The 15,846-nt window shown below is 41.2% G+C and overlaps 1 protein-coding gene across 3 annotated transcripts in view; it reads left to right on the top strand.

The window, feature by feature from the left end:
• The window catches only part of tmem108 (transmembrane protein 108), a 55,289-nt gene that overhangs the window by 24,469 nt on the left and 14,974 nt on the right, over window positions 1-15,846 (top strand). For all 3 annotated transcript variants that reach the window (XM_026179951.2, XM_080306577.1, XM_080306576.1), the window contains exon 2: window positions 8,082-8,165. In XM_026179951.2, coding sequence (XP_026035736.2) covers window positions 8,126-8,165 — 40 coding nt within the window. In that variant the 5' untranslated portion in view covers window positions 8,082-8,125. The remainder of the gene's footprint in view (window positions 1-8,081; window positions 8,166-15,846) is intronic.

The following is a 15,846-nucleotide window of genomic DNA, read 5'->3' as shown; positions in this document are numbered from 1 at the left end:
CAAAATTCGACATCCTACTGGGAGAAGAGAAGAGTAAAGATCACTCTTTGTGAGAGTTAATGACTTGACTCAAGCGTGATTTAATATTTTTAAGACTTTATTACCAAAGGCTTGAATTTGAGAATCAGCTGCTTTCTTGGCAGCACGGTGGTGCAGTGGTTTGCCTCACAGCAGCAATAAACTGGCCGCAAGTGTGAATGGTTGTCTGACTGGCAACCCATCCAGGGTGTTCCCCGCCTCCAGCACCCCTCTGACCATGAAATAAATGGATTGACGGCTTTTCAACTCCAGATTGTCTTTAAGTGTGGAAAATGCATGGCGACTTGAGACTTGATCAAAAGTCAAAATTAAACTTAAACCCTGACTTTGACGAATCAGGAAGGAAATTGTTGGTTAGTTTGCTGACTTTGCCTATTGTGGGAATTTTCATGGCTTCCTGTGTAGCTTGGATATCCAAATAGCACCGATGAGACATTTGGTCAAAGGTGTCCTGATATGTGACAAAAAACAACCCAACTAATTCATCCTCAAATAAACTCGATCCCTCTGTCCTCGCACTCTGTGTGCAAAGGGTCTACAAACAGATTCAGACATACTGATAACAAATACTGCATAGTCATTTACAGTAATCTGATTACTAAAGAATTGATCCACTTGAGTATTTAGTCCTGAAAGATCTAACTCGAGATGTTAGACAAGGACACAGTTTAAAAATGGAAGATTAGGATCTGAGAAGCAATTTGGAGAAATAATTACTTGAAGACTTGAGGCTTCAGGCAGCGTAAGTCCCAAAAACAAAGCAGTGGGACTGTATTGTTGCCAGGCTCATTTGACGTGTTTCCTCGAAGACCAGATTTGAGACTTTGACTTGAGCTGAGCCTAACTTATAAAGATTTACAAACTTATTCACCTTGAGTGATGTGAGCCTTGGCTTACTTGACACCTGAGGTTCTGCCTTGGTGAGATCTTGACTTGCACTCTGCTTATGGCTTCAATAACATAAAAGAGCTTTAGCATTCAATGCCAGATTTGCTTTCACAGAGCTGAGGCTTGGTTTGCGTCACCTCCAGGAGAGTAAAAACATTCCTGAGGTGCACAGGAAGCTGATGCTGTGAAACATTCTGCTTATAAATGGACTCTGCGGCAGCTGTACAAATCGGCAGGGATTCTGGTCGACTACCATTTATCTCTTTGTCTGTGTCTCACATGTGTTCACACACCCACAGATAGGGCTCTGGACACAAGTCCTCTGATGAATTGCTTTAGTCATTGGTCCAGGCTGTGTGTGCGTGTGTGTTTGTCTGTGTGTGTGCTGAGTAATGAAGAGGCCGGTGATGTTGTTCTACTCCTCCTCAGTTGCCCCTGAGCACAGGTGCTCAGCTCTTTCTGAGTGGGAGTTCTTCAATTTTCAATTCATTCATCCAGGCGAGAGCTGCAGCGCATTTATTCGTTGCTGACGTGAAGCGAGCATGACGCTGACATTCTGTGTGTTTGGCACGCATGACAACGAGGCACATCTGTAATAACATACCCACAAAGACACGTTTGTGCTGTGCTGCTTTCTATATTAATGATCATTGACAGGCATGTCATCTTTAATGCTATACTGTCCTTTCAGCTCTGACATATACAGTATGTTAACTTGCAGATGGCTAAGACAAGGATACGAGCTGACAGCTTGCTCACTAAAAACATAAAATCAATGTGCACAATCACGATGCAGCGTTTCTGTTGTTGGGCTTTGTTTTTATTTTAGTTCGTAACTGTTCAAACTACTATCAAGAAATGTTGGGGCTTTACAGCTCTTTATTTATAGCTTAATACTCTTTGGCTTCTGACATCATGATCTTGTCGTGGAGCAGATGGATGTTCAGTACCATTATATTTTATTAAAGAAAAAAAACAGTAACAGATCTTTTTTGCAATTTAAAAAATAAAGAGTAGTTTATCCAGCAGAGCTGCTCAGATTCTACCATTTGCTGTCTGACAGTGATGCAAAATCAAGCAGTATCTTCACAGTCTAAATGTGAAATATACTGCTGAACAACTGGAGAAAACTTCCTCACATGGCCATAAGACTGCTTGTCAGCCAGCTGTCCAGTCACCTTTGAGCATCTAATAATGGGGAACTATGTATACAGATAGCTGTACTTAGGGACCTAACTGTGTTTGGTGATCCGAAAGATGCTTTTTCTGTAGGTCATAGCACTGCGTGGCAGAACTGCATAGCGGATGCACCAGTTGTGGTAATTTTCACAAAACAAGATGTCTTTCCAAACATGAGAACAACCATCAGAGCAAAACACCAGACCTATTTAAACTGATAAGGAAACAGGAAATGAGAGCAGTGATCTAGATATCTAGAAGCCGGCTACTTTAGTTCTGTGCAGAAAATAGAATTTCTTAAAAAAAAATGCATACAGCTGATTTTTAAAAGTCCACAAAAGATTAAAAAACAAAAAAAAAGGAAAATAAATGAATAAATGCCAATGAGAGTTCTCAAACAAAAAGGGAAGAAACATCTTGTCTCTGGCTTTCTATCCTCAACATGATTCAGATAGTCCAAAAATGTTAGTCTGAGCACCATACATGCATGTTTCTTTTAAAGTTATAACCACGAGACTGGACAGGACGTGGAAGACAATGTGTTGGTAGTTTACCATCAGGCTGAACGACACACTGGGAGCCTAATGTTCTTTTAATGGCTGCTGTGTTACTTTATTGTAAGGAGGGCCTGGAGAGAAGTGAATGTGCTGATTGATAACCTGCACAATCTCCGCTAGCCTTCATGACACAGCACCGGCAACTCATCCTGCCAGGTTCGTTATCCAGAGCCATGACTGGCAGCGCTCATGCACAGCACAGCACAGTGACTCGGCAGTACGGCAGTGCATTCAGGGATCGAAGGATTAAAAAAGATACCTGGAAATCAGCTCCTTCTGCTGCTTGTATTCAATTTGGTCCTGTTGTTGCCTCCAATCAATACTTGTAATCATTCAGTTGTTGTGCGTATAAAGGCTGGATAATTACGTTTTCAAAGTCCCAGTGGTAAGCCAGTCTCTCGTTTTTTAGTCACTGCCACTGTTATTTTTTTAAAACTTCTCACTGATGAATAATAGTTTTATAACAGAACTTGTAATCGCTAATCAGCTTGCACAGTCAGGCTTGAACTCGTGCGAATGCTGGCACGTAGATGGTCATTTTGGTGCCAGTGTGCCATCATCACTTTTGGATTGAAAAGAGCACAAGAAAGAAAGCAAAGAATTTATTTAATGCAAAACGAAACAGCATAATTGTTTCATTAGTATCTTTAGTGTTATTACCAGATTTAGCAGAGCAATCTGTTCCATTACTGTGTTACAGAAAAATGTAATTACAGTAACACTCAATAAGGCGTTACTCCCATCACTGCTCCTCAGGCGCAGCCACAGTCTCTGCTGGGGCAATGCAGGAAACACATGAATTCGGCTATCAGGAGCAGTTTGCTGATTTCCATCAAAGGGTAAAACAGCATCAAAGGGAAAAGGGACGCCCTCTGACTGGGCATGTCCCCTGGGATGCCTTGGAAGGGCAGGGTGGAGGGGAAGTTGATTTTGCACGATTTAAGATGAAGCTAAACCCGCTGAGATCACACCAAGGAGGAGGTTTGACGCAATGAATTGTACACTGATGTACTCTCAAACCACAGCTTCCACATTTAGTGTTTGTATCTCTTTCCTGAGCAGAAGCTATGTGAAAGCTCCCTGCAGTTCACAACAAAGAGATAACCCAAACCGTGAGGGTGTAGCATCAAAACTGGAGGGACAAAAAAGGCATCAGTTAGAAGAGTTGTGATTGGAAGTCCTGTTATCAGTTGTCTGAGAGAGGCCAACAGTGTGGTTCATACTATCATCATCGACTCCCACACTTCCCTCCCTCCCTCCCTCTCCTCCTCCTCATCCCTCCCTCCTCGTGTTGTGGAAAAGCTGCCAGGCTGCAGCCACTGTGGGCAAGCAGCCAGCCTGCTATCACAGCCCCTATACATAACCGCAGAATCGTGGGAAGTCCAAAATTAAAAGCATTGTTATCCCTGCGGCTGGTGGCCACAGTGCAACGGAGTGACAGGTTTATTTCATTGTGCCGTCTCGGGTGACCTTGGCTTTGGCCTCTAGTCTGTACCCCCTCCAGACACACTATTCAGACCTGGTCCTCTCAGCAGGGCTGCAAGCACAAAGCAGAGTCCCAGAGACAAGCAGGTTGCTACTGGATTTCTCATTCTACCTGTGGTGAGTGAGAATTTCCAAATCTGACTCTTTTAACATTTTTCCCAATTGTGTTTGAGCCAAAAAAATGTCCTTGTGAATGAATTTCAATATAATCTACCATTAGGGTTGCTATGGTGATGGCTGTGTGCATGTCAGTTGCCATGCAACTTTTTTCCCTCTTCAGAGGAAGCACATAGCTAGGTGGCTATGTGCAAAGATCCCAGTGTATATCAGTGAATTGTTTTTGTTGATTTGCTTTTTATTTGTTGAGAGTTGGACAAAGATTGTATGTTTCCCCCAATTTCACCAGTTTAGGACACATTGGATTTTTAAACTGGGAATGGATGTTGCTTATCAGATGCACGTGGAGAGGCATTTTTCATAAACCGATGAAAACATGCTTCACATCAAGGTCCCTACTTGCAGTACTTACAAGGAGTTAGGACCCTAAAGTGTGTTGTTAGCGATGCAACGACGAGCAGGGGAAGACGCAGACACTAAATACAAGAGGAGATCAGGACTGAGAGGAAACAGCTGGGAGACACAGCTGACGCTGATTACACAGACGAGACAGGGAGAACACAAAACTGAACACACCGACCTTCAAAGTAAAACAGGAAGTACACGAAGAGGTAGACTGGAAAAAGAGAGAGAGAGAGAGAAAACAAATCTGGAGAAAACAAGATGGCACAAGAACTCACATCACCATAAAAACAGATACACATAGAGGGTAGAGACACGAAAGGAAATGCAAAAAACTAAACAACCTAGGAAACCATAGAATGAATACAAAAACACAAGAAAACTAAGAACGCTGGGTCAAAATGACCCAGGACCATGACAATATGTCAAGTGAGGATTAGGTTCATTTTCAGCCGTTTTGCAACCAGTGGAGTCACCACCTGTTAGAAAAAGTCCAGGCTTTAAGGCTCTTCTCCACTGTCTTCGCTTTTTAGACCCCAGAATGTACATCCATCCTTTATGTGGCTTTCAGTATTGCTTTAAGTAAAAATACAAAAAATAAGCTACAGAGTTGGGTTTGGACTGGGCCAATGACATGACACAGCAGAAAGCGCTACTTGTAGCTATGTTCTCTGTGCCAAACCTTTCTGCATACCCACATTACAAATCTAATCTATGATGTGCCTACAGTTGTTGCAAGCCATTTTGTAACCCACCTCCATCCCAGCTACTTCTTTCATGCAGAGACTCACTGGCCAAAATCATGGCTGTTGTCACTGATTGCTGCTCTAGTTTGCCCCATTATTTGGTTCTTGAATTAATTAAAGAGTGATTTAAACCAGACATGCTTTCTTAAGCATACTGTATTCTGCAAACAGATGTTTTTTGTTTTTTTGCTTGCATTTGTGACTTACAGCCACCCTGCAATCCCTTCTAATCCCAGCTGCAAAGAAGTCTGAGGTAGTGATATTGAATCCAGGTTGGTGAACGAGTGTTAAGCATCAAATCTGTCAACAGCTCCCAATGAACCTCTCATCCTGTCTGGGATTTTTGGCAGTGCCGTGACCTTGACTGTCATGCGCTATTATCTTTTACCTGCTGGTGTGCACAGAGCTGAACCATGAGCCAGCTCCACAACAGGAGGCCAGAAGAGCTGAATCGCATTTCAACAAAAACTTCCTTTCCCCTGTGATGACTAGTATACATGAAACACCACCTGGCATTATCTTGTCTCCTCCATCCACCTACCCATAGCCTCACTACTTGTGCCTTGCAAGTTAAGGATCACCAATATGAGTCTGCACCGGTTTGGCAGCACTGATGAAGCGTAATTAATGTAGAGAGGCTCAGCTGCTGTCTTTGCACCTTTCCATTGAGCTCATTAGGCCGGGAACGTGACGCTAACAAATTAAAGCACATGAGGGAGCTATGGTGGTGAGATGCTATCATCTCAGCATCCTCATGGTCATATGAAAGTGAAGATGGGTTTGGAACTGTTGTAGCTAGTTCCATTTCTTCATACGTGTATATCTGAAAAACTCATTTTCTGCTGCTGCTGCTGCTTCTACTACTGTATTCTTGCAGCCCATTACAACCAAGCTCATATCATTATAGTCAAAGCTGTGAGTTAAGAGCAGTGAAGCAGCGAGCGTCTCTGTTTTCATTTTCTAAACATTGAGAGCAAAGAGAGCAAAATTGAGAGTCTATGTCATCTAATGATGTGTCACGATAGCCTGTTTAGTTGCGTATTTTATTATGTTCTTTTTACCCGTCATTTTAGTCTATGTTTGTCTTTTGTAACATGGAAATAGAGCCGGGAGAATTACAGTTTTGCAGTTGTTTTCCTCGTTTGTAATTTGATAGAAGCTTGTCTCCATTATTTCATGTTTATGACTTCCCCTTGTTAAATTTAACAAGTTACATTTTCCTGCCACGTTTTGTGTCTGGCAGTTGTACCTGCAGGAGCTACTCTTAATCCTCCAGTCTCTTAACAGTACTGGAGTACTAATGCTAAGGGTGTATGTTTTACAATATATATTTATTTTCTGATCCCATATATAGGCTCTATTTAAAACTTTAGCCATACTGCTCCAGCCATTGATTTCTCTTGTTTAGGATTGTTTCTGTAAATGTTGTTCCTGCTAATGTTTAGCTAACACTAGCAGGCTTGGTTAGCAAGCTGTGTCCATCTATACAGGTGCATCACATCTGCTAACTGACGCTAGTTAATACAATAATCAAATAAAACTGAAGCACAGACTTCTTAAACAGTCTGTTAGCAACAGTGACTGCAAGGTAAACCATGCTATTTGTCAGATAATTGCATTAAAAAGACTCAAAATGACACCAACAAACACAGTTAAGATATTACACCTGCTAGCTGTTTGCTAGCCTAGCAGACAGCTAGCAGCACCCGGCTGTCAATCAATATAAGCATCCTTCTAGCAACACAGCTGTAATGCAATTTAAATATTTGAATGTCATATAATATATTACAAAAAACATCCATCTATGTATCTGTTATTTTATGTATCTGTTGCTTCCTTACCTGTTACTTAACAGTCTTTTTAATAAATTATAAAATTGCTTAAGGTTGCATTCAGATTTATGGTCTCTACTAGTTTACAAGCATTAAAATGTTCTCCAGTGACAGCGATAAACTGGATGACTCAGATGTAATGTGTTGTCTCTTTTCATTTCTCTGAGTGGGACTACATTTATGGGAAATAAAGTGTGCTTTTGTTATCTGTCCCTCTTATCTCACACGTCTCCCACAGAAGCACAGGTTGCCCGCAAGCAGAGCCCTAAACCTGGAGGGGGCATATCCACAAAAGGAGGCAAACATGAACACACGCACACTCCTCCGGGGGTGAATAGAGATATGTGTGTGTATATATGGCCTTTTATTTAGCAGAAGGCCATCAGTGAGTCATTCTCCTAAAGAGCGCCCTTGGGTACTGGTCTCGCTGACACACACGCAGTGGCTGTCTCAGAACAAGGCTCACTGGTCAATGTTTAATGCCCCATAATTGGTTTTACTGACCAGCACAGCCTGCAGGATGCCAATGCTGATTTGCAGCCCGACCATTGAGGCTGACCACCACTGCAGTCCTACCTGGATTTGTGAAATATGTAATTCATTTGCTCTCACAGGTGTAACTGCTGGGTGGCAGTCATTACAAGGATTAAGCTGTCAAGGTTAAGCTGGACGATGTTGTCTGCGATCTCGTCCTTTCCCCTGTCTGTTCTGCTAAAAGCGTTCCATACATAGTCACGGTTTATCACACTGGCGTTTAACGATCATTTAAATGCGAGTTGATATCCAAGCCCTGAGTTTCATCTCACCTTGCTTTCTTTTTGTTGTGTTTCTCTCAGAGAACCATGAGCACTGTGGAGGAGGAGCCGGATCACATGATACCATGAAGACAAGCCTACAGGTCCTGCGCTGCCAGCTGCTGAGTGAGTAAAGCCTGTGGGGGGTTAAAAGGGAGGCCCAGCAAGCCAGTCGACGTTTCACATGCAAAACAGAAAGATTGGTTGGTTTTGAAGAAAGCGACCATTTTTTAAATTGTTCTAAAACATTCCGGTTATTTATTTGCAGCTTTATCATGCTTGATTTATATGGAGCATTAACATAGAAACATAGAGGTGAAGATAAAATGAAAGCAAAAAATGGTTTAGAGTCAAGCATTAACCTAGAGGACTGAAAAATTAAGCCATTTTAAAGCTGCACTTGCTTGAGTGGGCACTAGAGGCTCTCCCTATAGACTCCCAATGTTAACATTTTCAATGGACATTGAATGTTCACAAAAAGACTAATTTATTGAAAGTGTATCAAAGCTTTACAGCCTCTATTAAGTACAGAGGGGTATAGCCACTAGCTCTCTGCTGAGTCACATCACCGCTCAAGTGACTGAATTTGACTTCTTCACTATATTTTTGCTTTTGGAACCTTTTTAATTAAAATAGCATTCAAAATATCATTTTGAATATTTATATCCTACCACCAAGTAGCATACAAAAATCAGAAGGTCACTCTCAGACTTCTCTGGTCTGCATGTCGAAGCATCCTTGAGCGAGATACTCAATCCTGAGTTGTTGGTTGGCAATTTATGCAAATGCTTGATGTCTGTATATGTGTGAGCAGCTGAGTTTGGTTCATAGTCCAAAAGCACTTTGCATGCTCAGTAAGAGTGGAAGCATTATACAAGAAGCAGTCCAGTCCACTAATTAACATGTATTCATTTCTGTGTAATCCCCCTATATAGTCTGGAGTCTGGTGTTAGCTGATAACTTCACCACCACTTCACCCTATCATCCAAATGTGGACTTATGGACAATTTAGCAAATGCGAATTTACAAAATAAAAATCCTTAAAACTCGAATTCACTAACCAACAGTTAATGTCAAGGGGGCTACGTCCATCTTTGATATACAGTTTATATCTATGCTGCTATTCCCAAATTGGTTATATTGGAGTGTTCAGAGAAAATCTAAGTTTTCCAGATGTTAGCTGTTGTAATGTGGTAATTACCAGAAGGCAGCTTTCTTCATCGTTTGCCAGTAAATTATTCCAGTGTTTTCATAATTTCTCTAACTTTAAGTCTTGCATCTCTTGGCAACTTATCTTCTAAAAGAAAAGAAAATTATTTATATAAATTCCTCTATAGCTGAAGGCCATTCCGTCAGGGATCCCCTGTTTGTGGACATCAGATGCTGTACATACAGTGCTGGACCCCCCGTTATTGTCAGTTTAGGTCCGTGCTGTTTTAAATTCACAGGATAGAATCAAGGCCCGATGTACAAAGTTCTGGCAGGCTACCGCTGCAGAATGTCACATGAATATGGAACATGTTGGTCACACTGAAACCCACCAGGCTCCAGGACTGTTAGCTGAAAGGGCTGATGATATCTGGTATTCACCCCCAAGCTCCACCTCAGGGCGCTGGAGCCCAAGGCTGTCTGACAAGTCTGTCTCAATCCCTCAGAAGTGATAAACTTGGACTAGACCACTGTGAGCTGAGTGCTTTAAGCTGGTGCAGAGGTGGAGGGAGGTCACCCTGCAGCCGTTTAACCTGAAAAGAAGAAGTTTGAGTTGAAGTTGTCGTCTAGGTTTGTGTGGATTTTATTTTTGAATTTGTCCTGGTAAATCTAAAGCTCAGTTTGCTGTCATGCATTCAGTTGGAGATCGAGTCCAGTCCTGAATTTCCTCGGGCGCATAACTTTTCCATTAGTTTCCCCAATCAAGTGTGCAGAGACGAGAGACCCACCTGTATCTGTTTCTCATTTCTCTCTCTGGATGAGCCATCTGCTAGAGACAGATGTGCCTTAACATCTCAAGGCTGCAGGCATGAACAGGGATGCTTCAGATAGAGAAGAACTGGGACAGATAATCCCATATTATAACGGGACAGTGAGTGTCACAATTTGTTTTAGAAAATTGAGTTTTTGCCTCCAAAGCTAGAATAAATAAAAATTTGAAAAGGCCAGTTGGTGCAATGTGTAAATGAGTACACAGGGCTTGAGAAATCTTCCCATCTGACTTCTTCTTGTCTTGTATTTTTGAAACGTGCTGTTGGATACTTTGTCATCTTTATAAAGCCACTATCAAAGTGAATATGCCAAAATTCTCTCGAAGACGCTGTCAGCGTCTGTGACTCTGTGTAATTGCAGATTTGCTGCTCAGCGCTCCGCCCAGATTCCAGACAACTTCCTGTTTAATCTCTCGTCTTCCTGTCAGGTGCGGTGCTGCTGTCACACTCGACGAAGCTAAATCATTATCCCAGTAAACAGCAAAAGGACCCTTTGTTGTTCTTGTTTTCGCATTCTCTCTCCACCAGATTTTCAGATAAACACGTCCCCGTTCAAAGCTGCTATAAGCTGACAAACAATTCAAATTCAAACAGGAAGCCATTATCCTGTTACCCAAGCTTTGCCGCTTATCTCTGAGCCCACATCTGCAGACCTCCCTGTTCCACCTCTCCACCGCCCTGCCCATATCGAAGCCTTCTCCGGGACTGTCCCACAGGTCCCAGAGGATGTGCCTCATCTATCTGCTGAGACACACCCAGAAGCAAACCAAAGGAATTAGGCTCTTTGTGCTACTGTAAGGATGCCACTTTATTTATACGCATGCATATGTCGTTCCAAAATGAAGAATATTGGGATTTTTCTTGTTTTCCAAGTCACGAGCGAGATTAGCAGTTGTAGCAATAAAAACGGCTTCCCAGCAGTACAGTTGAAAGGCCCTTTCACACAGATTCAAACTGACAAGCTAATTCAATGCTCATACTAAGTTTGAGCTTCTATTGTGAGTCACAGAAATGTTAATTCTAAAATGAGTGGCTTTCCTGATTAACTGAGCAGCTTTAGGCACATGATTCCTCTCATGGCATGTGCCTTTTTTTTTTTTTGCCTTTGTGTGAAAGTAAGTATCTTGCGGATACAAAGGAGGGCTGCAGAACAAAAAAACATTTTGAAAACGTCTCAGTGCAACTCTGAATAGAAGTACCATACATATTAAAGGGAAGAAGGAGGTGTAACGGCAGCAGGAGGTGGACTGCAGCATTATTAGGGGCAAATAGATGCAGTAAAAGGATATTAGCATTTAATGAGTATATCAGCATTTTTTCTCCTTTCGAATTTTATATAGTGTGGCGGTTTGTTTTTCTAAAATACCTCCTTGTACTCCGTTTCACTGATTGCAATCTGGTTCCCAGTACAACCCCAATTTCATCTGTCTGCTGAGCCGCTCCACTCATTTATGAAACAGACTTCAGATCGATTTTGATCTTAAGCTTGTCTCCGAGGGGCCTTATTATGTTGATTTCCAGCTCGACTTTGTTATTCTTGGGCTACTCCACTATCAGCGCTTTGCATAATTCACAGTTCATCCTTTTATAGCCAACTTACTTCTGATTGGCTGCCCCTCATAAACAACAAGCTGGTGGGTGGAGCATCTGTACTTACACTCGGAGCTGTGCGTGTGAGATGGCTATATTAGGGATGTCATCTCTCACTGGGATTATGGAAATAATTGTATTTTATTTGATCCAAGTGATTTCCTGCCGGTTATTGCATGTGGTTTGAAGCCTCTGGCGAACTTCCATGACTTCTAAATGCGCTAACGAACCTCTTTTCATTGGTTTGTTTGTTATTTGATGTTTTTGCTTGCTTTTCACTTTTTGATGGATGCCAATTCTCGACTAAACCATGATTTGTGAAGGCATTTTGTCATATGGTAGAATCACAACACGAGTCCAGTCATTTATGAGAAATTCAAGATTTACAAAGATTTAATTCAGTTCAAATTTATTTAAATTGTATTTATACTGCGCCAAATCACAACAACAGTTGCCTCAAGGAGCTTTCTATTGTAAGGTGCACCCTACAATAATACATACAGAGAAAAACCCAACAATCATATGACCCCCTATGAGCAAGCACTTTGGCGACAGTGGGAAGGAAAAACTCCCTTTTAACAGGAAGAAACCTCTGGCAAAACCAGGCTCAGGGAGGGGCGGGGCCATCGGCTGCGACTGGTTGGGGCGAGAGAAGGAAGACAGGAGGAAAGACAGGCTGTGGAAGAGAGACAGAGATGAATAAGAAGTGTGATGCAGCAGAGAGGTCTATTAACACATAGTGAGTGAGAAAGGTGACTAAAGAAGAAATACTCAGTGCATCATGGGAATCCCCCAGCAGCAAACACCTATTGCTGCATAACTAAGGGAAGATTCAGGGTCACCTGATCCAGACCTAACTATATGCTTTAGCAATACTCATCACAGCTTTTTTATGCTTATTGTCTTCTATTAATATAATGTAAGCACACTTTTGGGAATGATCTTTACTTTTCTTACAACATTTCTGTGAATATATTCTCAATTCTGGAGCTTTCGGGCACTTTTTAACTCCAACTTATTAAACTTCAGAGGCGGCCACTTGGTCAAATTCAAAAGAAGTAATCACAGAGGAGCTGGGGTGTGAAACTTCTTCATAGTTTTAGACTCTATTTTATTATTTTTTATTTGTTTTTTATTATTACCAACTATATTAAAGCAGATATTGGTGGTATCATAGGTACAGTAACCAATGGTAGCAGCTGTAGTGGCACACATTGAAGTAGTACCACAGCAGGCCTACTAGAAACTGTTACAGAAGTGCAGTGGGACCACTGAAGTCAGTCGGGGCTGATGGCTCGCTGTCCAGGTGAGATAATCAAATCTTAGCAGCAGTTAGTCAGACAGCTCTCGGCTGATAAAGGGTTTTGTCCGCCTGAAGCTGATGGATCCGATCTGTTTCTGTGGTTCTGTGACAGCACGTCAAAGCTTTAAATTAAAGGCTTGGACTACCTTTAACAAAACTTCTCTTAAGCTTTATGATTACTTTGATTCGGCTCTGTCCGCTTTTATTCCTCAAAAGTTGAGATATGGACTGATTTTATACTGGGGGAGACGAGCCGTGCTGTGTGTGTGCTGGCGTGGTGTGATATGGGCTCATTGGTATTCTGATGAGAGCTGCAGATAAAGCCATCTTCGTTTGCCCCAGAGGATTGAAGGGGAATCCCACAGAGGGCTGTCTGCTACCGTGGAGTGGTTTTTATTAGCATAAATGAGGCTAAATATGATCCACGGAGGGTCGGCTGGGCGGTGAGGAGGACATCTTTAATTATGGGCTGTGGTTTAGTGATTTGGAGCTTCTAAACCAGCGGTTTGGCATGTTTATCCCATTAGACTACGAGACATAGTGGACATACAGTAATTCCCTTTCGTTCTTGTACATTTGCATATCAGACATTTTGGTTAATGATTTTATTCAGTGAGATCACAAAGAAATAATCTGCTTGTGGATTTATGGTTGTTAATGCAGCACGGGCATTATTTCTGACTAACAACACTTTTAAAAAACCTTTGCCACACCTCTTATAAAGAAAGATAGATCTCAACCTTTAGTCACTCTTTAGGACACGGAGGTTGTAATAAACTTACTTCATTTACATGTATTAAAAAAAACATTTGAATACAAAAAACAACGGCTCTCTTTTTGCTGCTTGTTCAGCTTGATTGTAAAGAACTTGTGATTCCAAGGGAATTGTTCACAAGCAGGTAAAAGTACCAAAAATTGGTACCAATACTCTTTTATCGTCACTTTTTGTGACTTTCCCTGTGGTTTAGCCTGTTGTTCCTGAGGTGGAACAGGCCATCTACTAATTGGAAAGTTGGCTGTTCTGTCCCAGAGTGCTCCGGGCTCTCCATGCCTAATTATCCTTGGGCAAGATACTGAACCCTGTGCTGCTTTCCGATGCATTCATCAGAGTATGAATGTGTGGATGACAGAAAAAAGTGCTTGTGAGGCATGTTATATAAAGTGCTTTAAATTGTTCAAGTAGAGTAGAGAAGCGTTATTCAGCAAAGAACTAGCCCATTTACCACTTTTTCAATAAAGTCTAATCAAGACTAATTATCTAGTCTAATCTAGTCTAGTCTAATTATGCACAATCAACTGTGGAAGTCGACTTTAGAATCTGAAATTGCTCTGAAGTTGTTGTTTTTTTTGTTTCTTTGTTTGTTTTTGTAAATAAAAATAGGTTAACAGATGTGTGGATAGTGTGCAATAGTGCAAGTAATTCTATTTGTTCCAATCACAGAGCTCCCACCTCCACCCAAAAGCTTGTCAGTTATGATGGCTTAGAGTTTAGAATAGGTTGCCTACTATTAGGAAGGTTGACAGTTCAATCCCCAGCTCCCAAATTCTGTATTAACCTGTTGAACCCCAAAGGATCTACTGCATCAAATTTTCAAGAGAGCTATATGCTATAAAAGACCAAGCCAGGAAAAACTCCTTTATACTTTTCTGTGTTTTATCCTCAGTTAGTTTGACAGAATGGCCTCTGCTTGCACTGCTGATGAAGTCTCACAAGTGTCAGCTTTATTTTGATACCAATATAGTTTACACAGAGCTTGTAATCGCAGAGAAACAGTTGATTCACTTTGGGCCTGTCATTTTTAAGGAGGAACCTCAGAAACACCGCGGGGCTTCAGGTCAAACAGTCCTTGGACAAGATATTAAACCCTAAGTACCCTCTGATGTTTACCTGGGTGAAGATTGGAAATGTGTGTGTGGATTCTGCTTGCAGTGTAAAAAGAGCTTTGGGTTCACAGTGATAGTAAAAGAGGGCTGTATAAATTACAGTCCATTTACCTTGGACTAAACTAAGAGAAGGTAGAAAGCAGAGAAGACTAAATAACCTTAATAGTGTAGTTAAATTAACCAATATAACAAATAGCTGTGCAGCACAGTGGTGCGTCAGTCGCCTTCCAGAGGAAGCCTCTATCTTTGAACCTGTCCAAAGATACTTGTCAGTGTAACTGGTGATCCTATAGTGGCCGTCGGTGTGACAGTAAATGGTTTTCCGTCTTTAATTAATGACAGGAATGAGAGAGGTGGATGAAATCCACTAAACTGGCACTGGATCTAGTTGTGTATATCACAGAGCCATCAAAGGGTAATCCTCAGACGTGCACAGCACTGTGCACCTGCACGTGTCATCGGCCTGTTGGAGCGACGTGTAACATGTCAGCTCAACCTTTTTTATTCTAATTGACACCAAAAAGCTCTGAAGAGGTTTTTATGAAGGAGTAAAACCTTTGAAATGTACCAAGTTCTTGAAATTCTGAAGTAAAACAGCTGCTATCTAAGCTGGAAACTAGGAAAATGTAGACAGATTATTGGTTTACAAATCAAAATACAAAGTTTAACAAACGTATTAGACCAGCACAAAATGTAAGGTTTATGCCACAGCTGCCCTAAAGTACCAGTATTGGTAATTACCAAAATCATTTTTGATGTTTCTGTGATGGTTAATCCACAAGTAGGGTTGGTAGGGTTTGGAAATTATACTTTTAATGGAAAAATATAAATAAATGAATATATAAATATATAACTGTAAATGGTATAGTTAAGCAAATTATTATTATTTTTATTAAGATGTCAACTTAGAGTTATTTACTTGCATTCCTGAAGAGACAAATTTAGTTAAATATTGTGCTTGATTAATTTTTGACTTTAACTGAGCACAATATTTGGGTATAAAAAGATGAATTCACTTCATTATTTGACTAATAAATAAAAATCTTATTTT

Source organism: Astatotilapia calliptera, chromosome 9 (assembly GCF_964374335.1).
Source record: "Astatotilapia calliptera chromosome 9, fAstCal68.1, whole genome shotgun sequence".
Lineage (NCBI taxonomy): Eukaryota > Metazoa > Chordata > Actinopteri > Cichliformes > Cichlidae > Astatotilapia > Astatotilapia calliptera.
The sequence above is the reverse complement of the archived record's forward strand: the minus strand, read 5'-3'. Positions and strand labels throughout refer to the sequence as shown.